The 20,216-nt window shown below is 43.5% G+C and overlaps 1 protein-coding gene across 2 annotated transcripts in view; it reads left to right on the forward strand.

Annotated features, from left to right (window-relative positions):
* The window catches only part of IKZF2 (IKAROS family zinc finger 2), a 111,905-nt gene that overhangs the window by 58,024 nt on the left and 33,665 nt on the right, over positions 1-20,216 (forward strand). Inside the window, exons 4-5 of one of the 2 annotated variants that reach the window (XM_059475863.1) lie at positions 3,176-3,442; positions 13,158-13,325. In XM_059475863.1, coding sequence (XP_059331846.1) covers positions 3,176-3,442; positions 13,158-13,325 — 435 coding nt within the window. The remainder of the gene's footprint in view (positions 1-3,175; positions 3,443-13,157; positions 13,326-20,216) is intronic. The other variant, XM_059475864.1, reaches the window with a different exon arrangement.

A 20,216-nucleotide genomic window follows, 5' to 3' on the forward strand; every position in this document is an offset into this window, starting at 1 on the left:
GGAGGGAAATGGTTTGACTTCAAGTTCATGCTTTTGCAGTGAGCTGGATTACAGTTTTATCCCTGCTATCTCTTTTGCTGTCATTCTTTTTTTTTTTTTAGGAATGTCCCAAAAACTTTAAAAAACCCTAACAAAATCCATTTACTTATTTATGCTTTTATCAAGCTTGTGAACAAGAAAGGCAAGGGAACACGGGGTGAAATTTGATGTGGTGCCTTGTGTGTGATGCAGGATAGCCATCAACATCCCTCGAACGTTTATTTTTCCTTTGCAGCAGAGTTCATTGTGAAAACAAAGACAGTGCCACTAGTAAATGATTGCAGCTTCCGAGGCTGGCTGAGAACAGAGAAAACAAACTATATGCAATCGAAGTGCCTGTTTGTTTGCAAGCTGCCTAATATATACAGCCAAATGATGTAAGGCAGAGGAGATGACCTGATTAGCAAAGCCCTCGCAATGAGCCGAGGAGATCCCTGCTCCCCTCCTTGGAGACCTGGTCCTAGCTGGAGGAAACCTTTCCTCAGCTACCAGAGGGTTTCTGAAAATGGCAATGGCAGTGTTCTGTGTGCATGAAGGTGAGGGAAGGAGGAGGAACAAGCAGCCTGCACAGCTCATGGAATAGCTGGGATGTTTTGAAGGATGCAGCTTGAATTCCTTGGGCTTTGTGGGGAGGCTGTGCTTCAGCAAACAGCTCGTGCAACTTGGTTTTGCTCCTCATCCTATTGCATGAAAGCGTCATTCAGCAGAAAGGAGTGCTCGGGGAAGCAAGGTAAAGTGCTCCTCCCATTTGTACGCTCCCCCAGCCTTGTTTTCATGTGTGCTGAGCAGGCAGAGCTCCACAGCTGTGAATGAGAAGTTGTGGCGCTCAGCACTAAGTGCACTCAAGTGTTTATTACTCCGAATCAGAGAAACAGACAAAAATTTATGTATGTAAGAAAACATGCAAGATCCAAGTACATGTGAGTACATGTAAATATGAACAGTTGGGATGTGGCTTTTGGATATTTTGTGCCAGGACAGCGTGCACGCTTGTGGCAGCAACCTGGGCTTTTAGATGAGGAGCCCAGGGCACTATTTCTGGCTCTGCTGTAGCTACTTGTGTGGCCGAGTGTATGAAACACTGCTCCTAAAGCCAGCGAACCGTTTCTTTGGGCTTCATTCTCAGGCTTGCTGAATGCCCCAAAAGGCTGCTATTATTAGAGGGAACTGCCATTCCTTCCCTCTGAAAGTGGGCTGTCCATAAATCACCAGTGTGTGCTTTCCATGGGGAGGTGGGTCTGGGACCTCAGCTCTCTCCCTGACAGCTCACAGAGCTGCCAGAGCTCCTGCTCTTCCTCCTTTCTGCTCAAAAAGGGTAGATCCTCCCAGGCAGAGGGCACTTGGGCTTGGCACCAGGGCAGGATGGCTTCCCATGGATTTTCCTACTCCCCCATGCAAACTGCCCCTTCTTATCTTGTTTCTACCCCAGGGCACTGCCTACTGCCATGTCCTAGCTGACCTCTCAATTTGGGCTGTTTTTTGCTCTTTTAAGAACAATAAATACATCTCTGTGGCAACAAAAAAAAAAATTAATTCCCTTCTCTAAGTGATGCACTCAAATATTTTGTAGTTACAAAAGACCATTTGGATGGCAGTGCCTGTGCTGATACTGGTCTTCTGTGATCTGATGCAGCAGTGTCCTTGTTCTGGACGGGCTTTGTCATAACAGTACTTTCTTTTTATTTCTTAGCTCCCATTAGTGCCTTGATGAGTGGTGGAAGATGTTTCAACAGTTTTATGATTAGAAAGAAACATCTTGCCATTGCTTGGTCTCTGGTTCCTTTACTCTCTTCATTATGCTTTCCCTGGCAGGAACATCAGTGTCAACATCAGTCTCTGAGCCCTGTGTTTTCTGGGAAGGGGAAGAAGGGAAGATGAAGGAGGAACTCTAAATAGTAGGGTTTTTTCTTCTGACATTTCCAGGCCAGCTGTTTGAGACTGTGATGCCTCAAAGTGTTTACTTATAATTCTGTCATTGGTTCATGTATGGGACATGTGGCCAGAGTTTGGTGACGCTGGGCAGTGCCAGGGCACAGATTTGTGCTCCTGCTCTGCTGCTGTCACCAGTGCTTGTGCCAATGGCCTTAGTACAGAGGTCAAAGACTGCTTAGATATGAAGGCTGAATCACCTCCTTGTTAAACCCCTCAGCAGGATCAAGGCTTAGGGAAGCAGACACGTGGGCTTGCCTTCTGGCTGACACTGTGGATGGAGGCTCTGACTCTGGGACAGGCCTTTTGGCACCTTTGACCAACTCTTGAGGCAGTGAAATGGGGGCATTTGGTGATTGAAACACCCCTGCACTGACACCCCTTTGTGAAAAACCCCGGTACATTTGTTTCCTTTAAAGGCTTGCTGATCCCACAAGCTCTCAGTGGTTAGAGGAGGTTTATCCTGTCACCTGAGGATCACAGAAATCAGCAGTGAGCCTGCCAGTCTCACCAGGCAGATGTGAAAGTTCTTCAACTGCACGTATTTCGCTTGCAAATATAAATAATCCAGCAGTGTAGGCTTTGCTGCAGCCCTGTTTGCCTTGGCAGTGTCCCATTGACATGAATCAGAAGGTGGGAGCAAAAAAGCACTGGAGGCTCATCCTGAGACTGGTCTCCCCTCCATCAGGGAACCTGTCCGTGCAGGCAGGGTGATTGGGAGATTACTGGCACAGCCCACAAGCCTGGCTTCACTAGATCTTTGCATTTGGAACAGTCCTGCTTTGTTTCCTTGTGCTGTGCCTTTGGGAACCTTGCCTCTCAGGGCACTGGGCAGGAGAGGCCTGCAAGGAGCAGCTCTGGGTTTGTCTCCTTGAGAAGAAGGCAACTCTCGTGGCTCAAGTTGAGAAGCAGGAGGTCAGTTCTTAATCCTGCTGCATCCCTGCAATTTTTAGCAGGTGTCTGGGTCACACTGTACCCGAGATCTTAAGATTTAAAATAGGGATAGAAATTAGGAATTGAAAAAAACCAAACCAAAGGCTTAAAGAAATAAGTGGTTTTAACTTGTGATGCCATCACCACCATGAGACTCGTGATGATTTGAACTTCAAGGTTGTGATTTAATATTAATAACAGTAAAAAGTTTATTATGATATTGGGAAGTGGAAAACACATGGGTTTAACTTTATTTTTTTTTTCTTTATTTCAGCAAATTCAGTAAAGCTAGAAATGCAAAGTGATGAGGAATTTGACAGGAAGCCCCTGATTCATGAAGACATTATCAGAGCTCACGATGGAGGAAGCAGCCTGGAAGATCCCTTCATTGGGAGTAACGAGATGGTGGATAACAGAAAGATGCAGGAGCTATCAAGCGAGGGAGGAATCCGGCTTCCCAATGGTAAACTGAAATGTGACGTCTGTGGCATGGTTTGCATTGGGCCCAATGTGCTAATGGTACATAAAAGGAGCCACACTGGTAAGCAGCTGAAAGAAAATCTGTGGCGGTGTTGATGTTATCTGACAACTCTTATCTTTTCCCTTTTCATTCTTGGGGCAGCAGGAGGCTGGGGAGGGGGAAAATGGGCTCCATTGGGTTTGTTTCTCTTCCTGCTTTCCAAACTGTGGTGCTGCTCTCTTGCTGGTGAGCATGGTGCTTCCTTTACTTTGATTTCCAGCCTTTTGTTCATAAAAACAGCGCAAAAGTCTGGAAATTGCTTTTCTTGCTGTTCTTGACTGGAGCACCATGGTGGGGGTCATTCTCTGGCACGGTGGCTCGTGTTGTTCCTGTGTGTGCAGTGCAAAGCTTCTGAGCCTTTAAGAGGAGTCTTAGATGTTCTGCCATTGGAGGTGCTCACAGGTGGACAAGACCAGCAGCTTCCTGGGGATCTCACACTTCTTTTGGAAGTGGCTGGGCCTGGGATGAGCAGACCCTGGAGGGGGACACTCATTACCCAGTGATCCTGATGCCAGTGTGGGCTTGCTGCTTGTGTGACAGCTCCCTCAGAGAGACCTCAGCTGAGCCACCCCCCTGGCCCCTCTACACCACCTCAATGCCGTTCTAGAGGTAAATTTCAGTGCTTGGTCCCTCCCAGCACTTGTTTTTTTTATTTTATTACCATTTGGAGCCCCAAACAGCTTATCAGGCTTTTGGGTTTGGGAATTTAAGAGACGCTAGGAACCTCTGCAATATGCTGACTGGGTGGGTCTTTGTGGTTTGAAAAATGAGGCCTTGAGCTTAAACTGGGGTATTTTGGGGGATTTATGGCTAAAATGGTAAAATGGTGTGCCCAGGAAGCTGGTACTCACTCCCCTGTGCTGCCCACTCCTCAGGTGGGAGCAATAGTCACCTCCAACAGAAGTGTGCAGGTGGTGCCAGAAGATGATGCTCTCTGGTCTTGCAGCAGTCTACCTTTGATTCAAAAAAGCACTTAAGCTTGTGCTTAACTTTTATGAGATTTAAGCACATGTAAGTCACCTGAAGGGCTTCAAGATACGCTTAACTTTGGATACATGCTTAAATCTTATTAAGTTTAAGCACAGGTTTTTGTGGTGGAGCCTCAGCGGGTGTTTGTTGTTTGCATTTTTTGGATATTTTGCTTTTTATCTTTGCTATTATTTAATGGGGTGAGAGACTCACGCAGTGAAGATATAAAAAGAAAGTTGAAGATCTAGAGTAAGAAAGACTGTGTAATCCCTTTGTAAACCTGGTAGTTTGTAGTCCAGTAGTGTGCCCTTGATGGGCAAGAAATCAATAGAATTTCTGTTCAGAGGAATAATAAATATATATTACATAGTTAATCTCCTGTATATGAGTTGTATTGATAAAAACTTGACCTAAGTGTGTAATGCAAAGCGTGGCAGTATCGTTTATGATGCACTCATGATTTTAGACAGGAATTATGAGAGGGGAAAAGCATTAGCTGGACAATCAAAACCTTGATTAACAATTTGACGTGCTCTTACTAGAAGAGAGAAAAAGAAACCAGAATGTACCAGACTGAGTCTCCAGCTTTCAACCTCCTGAAAAGTTTTCACTGGCGCTTGCACGTATCTGAGCATATGTACTGTAGGTGCACCAGGGTCCGTGTATTTGAACTCGAGCAGCTAAACTAGCTGTGCTAAATTTAGATTTAGGTACTTAATTGAATGGTCTGAATTTCTGAGATACTGAATAGCTGGTGCATCTTTTAAAAAACAGGCAAGCTGCCTTTTTCATGTGAAAAAAAAGATATGTAAATTCAAAGCGAAAGAAACAAAATCTCCTCTGCGTGCGGGCGAGACGGCCGTCTGCGGGTGCATGGGCAGCAATTGCATAACTGGTAGCTTTTTCCTTGGGGCTACTGCTGGTTCCTCAGAGAGCTCTGACTCTTTTCCCATCAGAGCAGAGGAGCTAGGATGTGCTGTTCTATACAGATGATTTCAAGCATATAGAAATGGAATTTCTTTTAATGCGCAGCTCGGTGCTCTGTTCTCGGTTAACCAGTTGGCAAATTTCACAGAGGATGTTTTTTTTCCCTCCACTTTGTTTGTTTGTTTTTTAATACATGCTGCTACTTTGCTGTCCACAACAGAAGGAGAAGTTTGCTTGGATTTCCACATCCTGGATTTTGAGGCATATTTTTAACATACTGCTGGTATCTATCTTGTAAAGTGCAGTATTTTAAAATATATTGCCACTTCCTCAGCAGTGGGGTGTGATGGGCTGGCCCCAGCTCTGGAATGAGCCCTGACCTGTGGGTAGTCTGGTTTTGCAGCCCAAGGGAGAATGGTGGAGAGAAGGGAGGTTGTCCCTAGTGAGTGGAAACAGATGACATTCTTTATCAGCTAATCCAAGTGGCATGTACATCCCTACCTCTCAAAGCCAATTTAAGCATGTTTTGGGAGCTGAATCCTGCTTTCCTCTCCTCTTTAACTGCACACAACCAGAGCATGATCTGGCCAGTTGTTTGCATTGGCAGAAACTGAAGTGCTTTTCCCTTCCCTGAAAACCTGTCAGCATTTTATGTAAGTCACCCAAAATGCTGTGGTTCCATAGCAGAGGCTGTAATTTGTGTGTGTATGCTGGGATGAGTGCAGCTTTCCCTGCACAGGGGATCGAGGCTTGGCAAGAAGCTGTGCTGTGGGCTCTGGCTGTGCTATGCACAGAGAGGGGCATTTCTCCAGCCATGATTCCTTTGTTCCTGAAGAGCAGTTGTCTTCCCTGGCAGATTATGGTAGTTTAGTCAAATAGATATACAGGCATGGGGAAAATAATCTGTGTTATGGGTGAGGCCAGAGTAGGTGAGCTCAGTGTCCCATCTCAGATCCTGGTGTGCAGTCACCCCTTCCTGTGATAGATCAAGCTGGGAATTGCTCATTCATCCCTCAGATCGTGGTCTGGGTGGTTCTCTGGGCTGCAGCCCCTCCATCACGGGGCCCATGGCACTGCTGATTGTGCCAAACACAGCATTTCTCTGAAAAACTGCTAATTGAGGTGAAGTGTTTTTGTACTCTGCCTGGGCACCAGGAGAAGGTCTTTCTATTTATTTGTCATTGCTGACAGAAAATAAATCAAATGCTTGGTGTGGGAGTTGAGTGTGGTGCAATCCCTGCATTAGTGAGCAGGGTAACCCTCTCCCTCATGTGCCACGTCCTTGTGTCAGAAAAATATCATGAGCTGCATTTATTTCCCTCTTTTCCCATCCTGTGTTCTTTTGGTCCAAATTTCATACTCCACAGCACATTCCTCAAGTTGCAGGGTCTCTCTCAGGTTTTTGTTACTGCAGGAGATGACTTGGTCATAGAATATTGCCATTGGATGCTCCAGGGATTTGTTCTCTGGGATGGAAAGGGAAGGGGGGAAGGACAAGAGGCAAATAATCCAGGTTTTCTGAGATCATGAGAAAGAAACCCCAGTGATTTCTCACCTCTTCATGCTTTCTGCTGTGGGCCTGAATTCAAATTTCCTTGCTCTTTGTTTCTGGTAAAGCAGAAACTGTATTCTGCTATAGCTGTGCTGATACCTGTGTGCTCTGCAAGGCCCACATGTTGCTCTCCCTTTTGCTGCCAATTGTGACCCTTTTTAAATTTTTTTTTCCTCTGCTGTAGCATCCAGTCCCTTATCCAGTTCACTGCTAGATTTTAAAATGCTTTTTATTTCTAAGGGAAGTCTGGCATCTTAAAATCATGGAATGGTTTGGGAAGGGACCTTAAAGCTCATCCCACTCTACCCCTGCCATGGGCAGGGACACCTTCCATGAGCCCAGAGTGCTTCAAACATCATCCACCCTGGCCTTGGGCACCTGTGGGGATCTTCTCATCCTCATTTTATGAAGCACAGAGGTTAAATGCTTTCTCTGTGTGGCTGCAGGAGCAGCACAGTGGCAAAGCCCAGCCTGGGCAGAGGCAGTGGGGACATCAGCCTTGCCCCACTCTTACTTTGGGCTGCTGGTCTGTTGCTTTTAGGCTTTTTTTGGGGTGTTGACTTCAGGATAGTCTCAGATCTTTGCTTGGACTCCACAAGAATTTTCATACCATAAGCCAGTGAAATGAGTTGTGTGCCCATGAGGGGGATGTTCAACCTCTGCTTTAGCATCCTTAGTGTTACAACTGAATTTATGAACCCTGGAACTCTGAATGCAATTTAACTTTTCTAACATGCAGAGTTCAAGTTTTTAGGACAGAAGTAATAAATGAGGAAAAAGCCCAGTTGTATTGTTCCATATAAAAGGCTTGTATGCCTAAGCAGCTAACCAGGAGGAAATTTAAACAAATGGTCATATAAACACATTTTGATGAACTCCACTGGACTGCCTCTCTCATTTTGCTGGCAGAAAGGGTTTTTTGGTTTAATTTCTAATTTGTAATCTAGTGCAGCCTTCCTGTCTCTTGCAATGTTAAAAGATTTGACACTGAATCAAAAATTTTAGGGCTAAATTTCTAAAGTCCAGTTTTCTACTTAGGTTCTGAAGTCTAACTTTCTGAAAAGTTATCTCTTTTCCTACTTAAGCATAACAAAGGGAAGCTGAGATTTTTGAAATTGCTCTGGGCAGAAGGATGAGTTTTACTTGCAGTTCTCAATAACTAAATTCTTCTGATAGTTTTGCCAAGTTCACTTAAAAGATTTTTCTGTCTTAAGAATGCAGTCATAAATTTGTGCAGAGGTCAATTGGAAATCACCCAGGATTTCCCAGGAATTTTTCACGAGAGATTTGTCACTACTGTTTTATAATAAAGTGCCCTGTCTGGAAACAGGTTTTTTCCTAAGAAAACCCCTACTAAAATCACTGATTTCATGTGATGTGCAGGCTGTTGAGTGAATCAGATAGAACAGTAAGGAGGTAATTGTGGTCCCTGGAATAACAAACAGAGAAATGGAGCAAAGTCTGCTGCTCTGTGTCTCGTTTGGGTAAATGCAGGTTGGAGCTGCTGTCACTGCTTTGGGAGCACTGCTGATAATTCCCCTGTGTTCCTGGGACAGAGCAGAATCACAGCAGTTGCAGCATCTGATGGATTAGGGGAAATGTTTCATTTTAACAAAATGAATATTAACAAAAAGCTTATTGTGGAAGGGTGAGGATTGGTATTGTTAGCAAGAGCAAATACTTTCTGACGGCAGCATGGGCACAGTAATTTTGTATTAAGAGGCTGGAAAGGAAAAATCCCGTTTGAGAAGTACTTAAGCTGTACTTTGCATATCAAAAGTATCTGCCACACAAAAAAGGTTGAGTTCCCAGATACACGTTTAACCAGGAGAGATGTTGAAGCCCCTCTGGACCTGGATTTTATGTAGCAAGACTGCTGCTGCAGGAATTCCCTGCCTGTGCTATTGAGAACCAGTGCATTAATTTGTGAGTTGCTCCCCGTTTGATTTCAAAGGGACAAATGCAGGAAAATCTAAATCTCCTTGTTTGCCAGGTCTGTGCAAACACTCTCAGACAAATTTCTGTTTTAATACAGAAAATCTCTCAGCTTTGCAGCGAAAATATCAGTGTTTTGCACTGGTCTGAGATTCAAAGAAGGTTAACTCATAGTGAAACTTGTGCACAGCACTTCCGTGCCAAGGTGGGAAAGGAGTGCTGTTGTGCAGGGAAGCTTCCAATTAAGCAGAAAAAGGAGTTGGTTTGCTTTGTGAAACAACATTTGACATCTGTGAAATCTATTAGTAGGACGTTCATCGGTTCATTCGCCTGGTTTCAGGTTGTATCAGCCAGGCAGCTCTCGTAGCTCGTGCAGTGAAGTCTCCATCCTGCTGTCAGGTATGAAAGATGCTGTGAAAGAAAGGCCCATGTCTTGCCTGTCCTCTCTTCAGGGGGCCACTCACCATTTGTGTCAGGATTTGTTTACAGAGAGCAAGTTAACCTGTGCACTTCAGATACCTGTGTAACTCAAGAGCAGTAATATTTCATTACTGTTACTCATTATTAGTTTTCCTGGAGGAGACACAGCAGTAATGGACTGTGAGGTTTCAGCAGTATATTACTATAACTTAGAGGCAAATATTGAAATAATACCTTTTAATTAATATTTTATTTAAGTGTAAAATGATAAAACTCTATGGATGTATTTATTTATTAATTTAATTATTCCCTGGCACAAGCCCCTCTTACGAAGCCTTTAGGAAAGATAATACTTGGCAACTCTGGCTTATCTTGCCTTGTCCAATCCTGAAGTAACTTAGGTAATTAAATTCCCTCTGCTGGAGAGCAAGGGTTTTTAGGCATTCCTGGTTTTGTCTGGCTTTAGACTCTAAATCTGGAGTTGAAAAGAAACATCTTTTTTGTTTGGTTGGCTCTCCCTCCCCCCTTTGCCAATCTGAAAGTCACTGAGTTGGAGGTATTTCTAAACTGGTTTAGCTCAATAATAGAGAAGAGGTTTAACACTTAAAGTAGATGAAAAGTTTTTTGTAGTTACGTTGCAGTCACACAGTTTGCAGTGCTGAAAAGCACAAAGCTTGCTTAGCTGCCTTTCAGCAGAGTTCTTATTTTATTAAATCAGTGTAAGTACATAGAGTCAAGCAGGAAATACATAGCTGTAAGTGATGGGGAAGCACACCATGCTTATAATTTTCATTATTCTCTTGGAGTCGTGTGTGCTGCCTTTAATAGATCCATAGTTCTGGGTATGTCTGTGTTGCCATCACCCCCCAAAAACACTTAAAGCACAGTCAGGGATCATCATGTAGAGAAAAGCTGTGTTTAAAGACTTTTTGTGAGTGGATGTTTAGTTTGAAGTATGATTGATTTCAGCTTATGGATAAAACCTCTGAGTTTTCACAGGAAAGTGAGGGAGGTGAATAAGGATGTCAAGGTTGTTATGTTGTTACTGGTAAGTAATAATTCTAGAGAACAGTTCACAAAACTACCAGGAAAAGGCAGCAGGAGAAATAATTGGAACACAGTCTTCTCAAGGCATTGAAGTGATAAAAAAGGGCTTGTTTGCTAGTATCTGGGGTGGGCATCAGACAGCACAATTCTTGGAAAACCAACAGAATCTTCTGGCTATGCAGTCCTTACTGCTCTGTGCACCCTTCTATTGGCTAATGGCCTCTCAGATTAGCTGTGCTAAATGTAAAAGCTGCTAATCAATAGCACGAAGGTGTGACCAAAATTGCATCCCTCAAGCCTGCGGCTTAAACAAGGAGCTGGAATCGAGTGATTGGACAAAAGTGTAACAAACACATCAAAGCAGCTATTTACCCGGAATGGAGCCAGTAGGAGAAATGAATTCAGGCTGCCTTTAAATAGATACAAAGGTTATTTAAGGTAAAGTGTGCTATTGGAGCGGATCTGGCTGTTGCAAGAGAGGAGCAGACTCCGGGTGATTTTGTGGTGAGTGTTTTCATGTCGTCTTTGCCATCAAACTGTGGTGCAGTGGCTGTTTGAATTCCTGACCGAAAGCTTTCAGCATCTTTAGAGCAGCCAGTTTCTGGGGAAGTAATACCTGCTCATATGTGGCCTCCAAAATGTCAGAGATAAGTGGGTGATGTACTGGGTAAAACGCAGTAGCTGCATAATTTTAAATACAGCAGGAGTAAAAGGAAAGACTTTAGACTTGGTAAGAAACGTGCTACCTTCTTTCATGTTGTCATCCTGAAACTGAAGCTATCATTCCAGAATACTCAGAAATGTGTCAAAGGAAAGGGTTTTGCCTGTTTTCTCAGACAGCGAAAGCAAAACAGAAAAGAAAAAAAAAGAAAAACCCCATGTATTTTTCTACTGCAGTCTCTTTACAGATCTCTGTTATGGACATTTTGAAATGATGTAAAAGAAGATAATGGCTAATCAGATCATTTAAGTATAGTGTGGGAGTTTGAAAGGGAAACCACAAACTCTTTATCAATTCTAATGAGCTCGTGTTCAGAGTATTGGAAGAAGAGCTTTATGCTGTGATTTTTTTTTTATTATTATTACTCCATAATGTTCTCAGTGAGACTGTAGGAACCTTAGTATCTCCTTGAGTACCTCTGTGGCGGTCTCAGATGTGACTTCCATCTCCCACATGTGAAATAAAGTTGCAGAGTCTGACATATACGTGGCACACCTTGTGCTGCCCTCCTGGCAGCATCATAGTCCTGGCAGTGATTTGATCCACTGACACAAGAATTGCTTGTGGACATCTGTAAGAGCTCTCTCCCTCCCTCTCCTTCCATTTGAATCTCCAGATGTGTTTTGGACTTCACCCTAGACAGACACATGAACTACTTTGATACACAGGTAGCATTCATTTTGTCCAGCTAGGGAGTAATTGTTTTAAAGCAATTGTAAAAGAGAGATCACAGAATGTGTTTGTTTTTACAAGGTCTGTGCTTCAGGCCACTGAATTCAAACTCAGAAGGTCCCAGGCCAAGATTCTGTAATAGGTGATAAGCTGAAAAATGTGGTTGAGGTCGCTTACATCTGAAATCTGATGATCAAAACTTTGTTGAGCTGGGGCCCTGCTTGGTGTAGACATTGGGAAATGCTTTAAATTGGAAGAGGGTAGATTTAAATCAGGTATATATGGAATAAGTTCTTCCCTATGAGGGGTTGAGGCCCCGGCACAGGTTGCTTAGAGGAGCTGTGGCTGTCCCATCCTGAAAGTGTTCAAGGCCAGGCTGGAAGGGATTTGGAGTGATCTGGGATGGTGGAAGGTGTCCCTGGCCATGGCAGGGGGTGGAATGGGATGAACTTTAAGGTCCCTTCCAACCCAAACCCTTCTGGAATTCTGTGCTGTAAAGTCCAGCTGCTGTAAGGCACTTAGATAAGTGACTAGCACAACTGTATGCTTGTGTTCAATTGATCTGCTCAGCAGGACATAAGCAGGAGATGAGAGCTGACTGCCTGTGCAAGATTGCTGGAGCAGTCTCACTGTCCTCAACAAGTGTTGATGCAGAGTATGGTTTTGATAATGTTCCAGAAAGCCTGTGTGAGTTCATCAGGGGTTTTCCCCTAAATAATATTTTTTTTAAAAACGGTGGATTTTTTTAATGGACCCAATCCCCACTGTCTAAGGAAAATATGAAGGCTTAACATAAAAATAAGCTTTGGATGTGTGTGAGAGTGTGTGTGAACACATGGGATGAAGTGATAGAGTAAGGTCTGGGATTTCTGTTAGTTTTTCATCAAATCAGTCTTGTTAATTTGTTTTGTGTAGAGTGCAAATTTGCTTGCTTTACAGTTTAATGGTATAAGATTTTTCTACACTTGCAGTACTGCCCAGAGCTTGCAACCCTGATCCTCACTTGCATCCATGCCCTCCATGTCACTCTAGCAATGCAAAGCAGCCTTTAGAAAGGGCTATCAGTTAAAGTATAAGGCAAGCAGAAGGTTTGGTTTGAACCAAAGACCTTAACACCTTTGCTGAGGTCCAGTTGTTATGATCAGTTCTGAATACTCATATGGATTGGACCTATTCTAAATATAAGTGCAAAACCACAGCTATGGATCTAAATTTTCAGCAGAGCTCATCTTTTATGAAGGATAGAAGCTCTGAGGTGAAGAACTTTCAAGAAAACCAGGAAGCATTGATGACCTCAAGGAAAGAGCCTCAAATCACTATTGGAGGCTTTGCCCATTGTGCAAAAGAAACGGCCTCTGACTTTAGCAGTGCCGTGCGATGGTGGTGGTGGGGACTGTACCCATGTGCAGTGGCACCGGTACAGAGTGGGAAAGTGGCCTCTGTGCATCCTCCGATGTGTGTTGACAGCTCTCTCCCTTCCCCTTCCCTTCCAGGTGAACGCCCCTTCCACTGTAACCAATGTGGAGCTTCTTTTACCCAGAAGGGGAACCTGCTGAGGCACATCAAGTTGCACTCTGGGGAGAAACCGTTCAAATGTCCCTTCTGTAGCTACGCCTGCCGGCGGAGGGACGCCCTCACAGGACACCTCAGGACACACTCTGGTGAGCCCACCTCGGCTTCTCCTCACACCTCTTCCTTCCTTTATCACTACCGTCCCAGTGCAGCAGGTAGTGAGAATAAAGCGTAGCTCTGGGTCTGTACCGTCCTCTTCAGAGAGTGCAGCTCTCAGCTTTGGGAAAGCCTTGATGTGAATCAGAAAAGTTGTGGTTCAGCCACACCTCTCCTTTTGTGTAACTGAGCTCCTCTGCTGATGCTATCGCATTTCCCTCTCAGTGTCTCCTTGGGTGTATCCCAGCTTCGCTGGCAGATTGTTTTGACATTCTGGGGCCCAAAGTGGCTGTGAAATTCCAGAGATCACAAAGAATAACTGTGGGCTCTTGGAAGCCAGCTTTGCAGTTCATACCCATTTCTTCATCTAATAAATGCCATATGCTGGTTGAGTTCAAACTTGTTCATCTTTCAAAGCCCTCTAAATTGCATTTTTGATTCAGTTAGATCTTGCTGTAAAGTCTCCTAGCTCATGGCAGCCACAGCACTCACCCTAGAGCTGAAGGTGGTCAAGAGAGACTGGGTTTCTCTTTTCTTAAATGAGAGGATCATGTCTGAATCAATTCTACTTGATAAGTTGTTGAGAAATACCTGTCTCATAGCTGTGTGGTGTTGGAGCCCAGCAGTCAGGATCAGCTGTGGTTTTAGTCCCTGTCCCTGCACCAGGGGGCTGCATTCTGCTCACTCATCTGTGCAGGACTCCTGAGTAAGATCTTAACTTATCTCCTGAATGTTCAATCTGTGTGTTTGGGCCATCTGTAAGAGGCTGTGTGTTTAATTGTTGAATGAGCAGAGATAATTGGACTGGTTGCAAGTGGCAGCATTAGGAATAAACTTCTTTGAGGTGTTAGCAAATGTGTGACCACTGAAGTACAGTGGTGGAAGTGCAACTGCAGGCAGAAATCCTGCATGAGTTTCCTGACCCTTTATATGTATTTCTTCTCCAGAGTCATCCTCACTTCTGTAGGTGTTTCTGTTTCAGAGCATTGAACTGGTTTTAGGATACAGAGTTGCTTTGGCATTTCCAAGAATAGGAAAGGGTAAGCTAGTAAGCTTCTTCAAGCAGATTTGGGAGCATGCAGGATGCTGTATTGATGGCAAATGCTGAAAGAAAGCTTTGAACTTCCAAGGGAGTACAAGAGTTGGGACTAGGCTGTGAGAGAAATGCTTGAGCTGGATTTGATCTGAAGGTCAGTAGGGGAAAATGTCTGTGGAACTGTGAGCTGCAGTTTTCACACATCTGACTATAACTGTAGTTTCAACTGGAAATTTAAAAAGAAAACAGAACACAATGCAAATGTTCACAATTAAAAAGGGAGTTGTGACAAAAACATATCCCATATTACCAAACACAAATTACATTTGAAGACCTTCTCACAACATGAATATAGATTTTGTTACCTAGATACTGCCATTGACAGAGATTGTTCTCCCTGTGTGAAGAACACGTGGCTGACGGTTCTGTGTTTTGCGTGAGGATGGAATGTCAAGGTGTGGGATTTTCAGAAGGCACCTAAGCTGCTTAGCACGAGTTCCCCTGGAGCTCCTTCCCTAAGTGACTTAGCAGTGCTCAGCTCTGCTCAGTTTGTGATTTTAGGCTTTGTTTTCAGTGGAGAAAGTGTCACCCCTCTAAGCACTCACATACAGCAGCTTTCAGCACAGGGCCAGCAGGAACAGACAAATGCTCCCACAATACTCTCCAAGGCAGTTCTTAGCATTCTTAGCATCCACAGGTGAAGAGTTAAAACCTGGATTATTGCCCTAAAACGTGCTATCCCCCTGCACAAAGGTGAAATGCCACTCTGGCCATGGAAGTTAAGGTGCCTGTCCCTGCCATATAAGCCAGCTGGGTTGGTTTATGCACACCTGGATCATGGAGAAGATGGGTGGATGTCCCCAAGGGACTTTAAACAGTTTCATATCAGTGTGCTGTACAAGCATGCTGTGCTTTCATAAAGTACACATCAAAGTCTCTAAGTAGGCCTGGAAGGTGGAGCAGATCCAGCAGCTGTAGGAAAGGTCTTTTCCAACACAAATAATTCTATGATTCTGTCAATGTTTGCATCTTCTGCTATTTCTGACCAGAAAAGAGAATATTGGATAAAATACAGAAAAAGAGGTTGAAAACTGTTTTGAAATAGGAGACTTCAAGCCAATTTCAATCTGGTACAGTACACCTAGTGTCTAAATTGAGGTGAGTCTGAATATATTTTTGTAAGAGGAAAGCTCTTTAGATCAGATCCTCAGCTGATGGAAATTGGAATTACATCCTCTAAGTAAGGAAAGTACTCCTGTTTTACACCAGCTGAGAATCTGGTGCACAATTTCATGAATGCAACACCAATTCCCTTTTTTTTGAATATTCTTTAAATATTCTCTGAATGTTTTTGTATATTCTTTGCCTACTTAAATAAGAGTTCTATTAATAAAAAAATAAAATAACCAAGCAAAACCCCTAATCTTTTCTCCTTCCCAAGAAGGTTTAAACTACTATGGAAGGCAAAGTATGCTACAAAAGGAATTGGAGAATTTTGTCTTATCTCTTTTTTTTTTTCTCAGTTAGTTTGACTTGTGGATTTCAGAGCACTTTAATTGTGTCACCACTTAGTCAGTGACATCTTCTCACTGTTGCTTTTTAGTCAGTTCTTCCTGTACTCAGTGAAGTTTTCATACAGGACAACAGGAAAGGTAAATAAATAAGGAAATGTAAATGCAAACAGAAATTAGCAGAAGCATCTTTGATTTATCTGAAAGAGCTGATACGTACTAGTAACTTTAAAATAATTAATTTTTGTTCCTTTGGATTGATGTTTGTTCATGTTTTTTACTGTTATTTCCTGTTAGTTTGAAAATGTTTCTAAGCATCACAATCCACATTTTGCCTCCTCTTCTTGTGCAGAATCTTATCTTACTGTGTAAGTCTTCCCAGGCCGAGTGGTTAACAAAATATTGCTTCTCATCTGTAATGCTGCTACTGCTGTTTAGCCCTAAATAATTAAGGACTTATCTTGCAGTGATTTACTCCTGCAGTTATTTACCTTTTAGGGACATAGACAGTTCTGATGAACTTTATGTCTGTATTTTCCTCCCACATGCAGCTGCTTTGGTTTCAGGAATATAATGATGCCTTCAGGACATCAGTAGGATAATGCCTGGGGAGAGATTCATGCTCAGAATTACACTAAGAGTGGGCATGTACCTCAAGGTACTTACAGGACTTTCAGGTGTTGTTTTCAGAATTAACTCCACAGTTCCACAACCCAGATAATACAAGAGAGGTGCCAGAGAGGGCTTCCAGAATGGCAATGTAAGGCTGTGGAGTGCTGGAGCAGAAGTTGGTAGCCCATTCCTGCAGGATGCACTGGACAAATCAGCAGGGATTGGCTTCACCTTGCCTGACTTTTGCTGTTTTAAGGGGAAAAACATCCAGACAAAGCCAATCTGCTGATGGCATTCACAAAGCACCTTTTGTCTCACCCTGGGACATGCCTGTCTTCTCCATCCCCTCTGGAATTGCACAACAAAACAATGGCAAAGACAAAAATGAGCAAACTCCAGAAGTTTTAAGGAAGGCAGCAGAATCTGACAGGTCAATCTGATGGTTAAAGCCATCCAGATGTTGACCTCCATACTTTGAAAGGTAGGACAGTTTTACCCCAAAATGTTGATGCTGTTTTACCCCAAAATGCCAGGCATCCTCAGGTGGGCACACAAACTTAGCAGTTAGGTTTTGGCATGGATTTCTCTTGTGTTTAAAATGGAGCTGAGTCAGCCCTCCCCTCATAATGCTATTGTAAACATAAATGCTCTGACAGTGCTTGGAAAAGTCAAGGCTGCAGTGCTGAGCAATGTGGAAGAGCCCATAGCAAACACAGGCACCTCAGTTTGCAGAGCAGGACTTGGGCAGTAAGTCAGAAATGAGGGATGGGATCACTTGCTAAGGAGAAAACAAAACTCAGAATAGGTTTTGACTAAGTGAACATCATCCATCCATTGCACTTAGTAAGGATGGTCCTGTTTGCCAATTGTTTAGTGCTTAAAAGGCTGTCTCATCGTGTGTCCACACAAACTGTCCACACGGACATTCATTCTGGAATTTCCTGATTTTTCTTTTTACTGGGCAGCTTCAGTCATGTTCATTGCTGTGGGAGTATGTAAGTGTTATTCATATATGAAAGCAGTTTTACTGTCTGTTTCTTCCTTAAAAATGGGTACTGAGATTATTATTTTTTCATAGAAGATTGTCCTCACAATACATTTTAAAATTTGCTTTGAAGGTTCTGCTTTCCTGCCTAGAAAGTGTCCCCTCCAAACAATTTTTTTGCTTTTAAGAAATATTTTTCTTCCCACTCTTCCTCCTGCATTGCTGCTACATGTTGTTTATTTCTGCCCAGCTCTCCAATAGCACTGCACTAATGGTACCCCTTTATTTGCAAAAGAAAAGCAGAAATCCTTTGTTTTGAAAAGAAAGGCTTAGGCAAAAACTCTCAAAAGCACAATCTTAGCAAACCATGTACAGTGTGCAGGATGAAAGGCACCTGTAATTAAAAAGGAAAATGCCCTGTTCATGGAAACTTTTTCCATATTTATTGGTTAGCAAATCCATCTTTCTCATGTCTTCTTGTCCATGAGGATTTTCCTTTCAGTCCTCCCAGGTGTGCCCACACCCCTGGAGCTGGATGGCAGACCTGAGGTAGAAGGATCCTGTTCCCCAATCCGGATGACACACCTCTCTCAATACATGTTTGGGAGAGCCCCACTTCTGAGCAGCTCATTTTGGCTGAAAAATGGGATGAACAAATGCTGGAATACACAGTGCTGTCCATGAGTTCCCAGCTGTGAAAAGCCACTGAGAATTACTGAAGCAGTGGCAAGGATGGTTATTAAGAATAATGAAGTCAGTGTTTTAAACTGCTCTTTTTCATCTTGAGGGAACTTTTGCCACTATTAACATCTTCACTCTAAAAAGGCCCAGTATCTGCTCTGTAACCATGTTTTTGAGGATGGGAATGTCATAATTAGATGAATCTTGTGATCTGAAGTTCTCATTACACTCTGAACTGGACTAGCTCAAACACTTTGTGAATGGGGAAAAAAATTCAAAGCAGACACATGGGGTACAATCTGAAAAACCAAATGTGTATGTGAAGAGGCAAGGGGATATGCTGCATACAAATGCCATTTCTCCAAATAGGTTAGCAAACAGCATCTTCCCTCAGTTGTGATGAGCTGGTGGGTATTTATGCTGTTGATCTGATACTTAGAGCTCTATTTAATCAGGCAGAGCTGCTCTTCCTCTCAGGTTTTCTTAGGCTGTTTCAGTTAAACTCAGTGGAATTACCCTCGTCACAAAATCATTTGGGGTTTTTCTTATCAGCCTGCGGGTTCCAGACTGCTGTGAGCATGTGCACAATCCTGCAGCAGCTCTGCTTCTCATTGCGGCTTCCAGCACCTAGAGGCCTTCACTCCATGCTGGAGAGAGCCTAAAATCTCTGATATTCTGCTTTCCAATTATTTCTGTGTGAGTTTTTAGAGGTAAGGTCAGAATGTGTATGGGCTAGGAGTTTGCTGTGCCAGGGCTTTATGCCCTGGGGATCCTTGTTTAAAATTGAATCCTCTGTTGAGCCCTCTTGTATCCCATGCTTTGCTGGAGCCCCACCTGGACCTGACCCTTGGAGTGGAGGGATCTTCATTTCCAGAGCAACTACTGTGATAAATACTGGTATTTATAGCAAATACCAATTAAGGTATTGGCTATATGGAAAGATTATCTTTTATGCTCAGGATTCTCTCAGTATAGAAGCTTAGTCTTTTCTACAGAACATAATTACCATTGAGAAATCATGAATCAAAGAAATCTTTGATTTAAAGATGCTGTAGGATCTTGATCATTCCAGGAGAAGCACGTTTGGTCTTTGTTTTCAGGGCAACTTGTGAAAAGATATGGTTCCACCCAAAGCAAGGAATGTTCACTTTTATGTTTTTGCCTTGAAATTCCATAAAGATTACCTCTTACCTGCTGTAATTTAGGAATCAGTCTTTAACTGTTCAGTGCAGGAAATCTGCTTCTGACAGATGAAAGAGAGAAACAGGAGGAGTGGTCCTGGCAAACAAAGGTAGATGGGCTGTGTACCAACCTCATGAATCCTTCTCTCTCTTAGGACGAGGTATCAATTTTCTTTTCCCCCACTCCTGTCTGAGTGTGTGACTGAGACAGCAGGAGCAGATTTCCTGCAGCTCCCTGTGTCTTGTGGTGTCCCAATGCAAGCAGAGGAGGTGGTGGCACTTTCAGTGCCTGGGTGCTCCCTGTAAATTGGCTGCATAGGAAATTCCCCCTCTCCTAGGGATCACAGGCACCAACACCATGGGAGCATTCTCATTCTTAGTGTCAGTTCACAGCAAGATCAGCTGCTAAGTTTGTCCTGGTGTTTGTAAGACAGGTTCCTCCTGCTGCTTCTCCCAGTGAACCATGGCTTTGCCAGGTCTAGCAGCAAGTCCTCTGCAGTGCTTGGAGGTAACAAGGCTCTTGTTCAGGCAGGAACATCACATGGGGTTATCTCTCATTAACTGTGACTGGTTCATTACTGATGAAATACCCAGGCAAGGATGGAAGCCTGCGTTTGGGATGGAACTGCTGCCATCAGTTTTCTGTGTGTCTCCTGTCTCCCCTCCATGTTAGCAATGCACATCCTGGCATCTTTACCTGGATTCTGTCCCTCTCTGTGTTGCCTCAGGCCACGTGGAATGGACCAAAGCACCTGGTCCTGCCCTTCTGGGCTACAATTTGGAGAGCACACAGGCCCCTCTCTGCTGCTGGCTGCTGCCAATTCCTAGGCCAGCCTTGCTGCTCTGGCACAGCAAACAAGACAGTGCTTTCTGTTTCC

Source organism: Ammospiza nelsoni, chromosome 7 (genome assembly GCF_027579445.1).
Source record: "Ammospiza nelsoni isolate bAmmNel1 chromosome 7, bAmmNel1.pri, whole genome shotgun sequence".
NCBI classification, from domain to species: Eukaryota; Metazoa; Chordata; class Aves; order Passeriformes; family Passerellidae; genus Ammospiza; species Ammospiza nelsoni.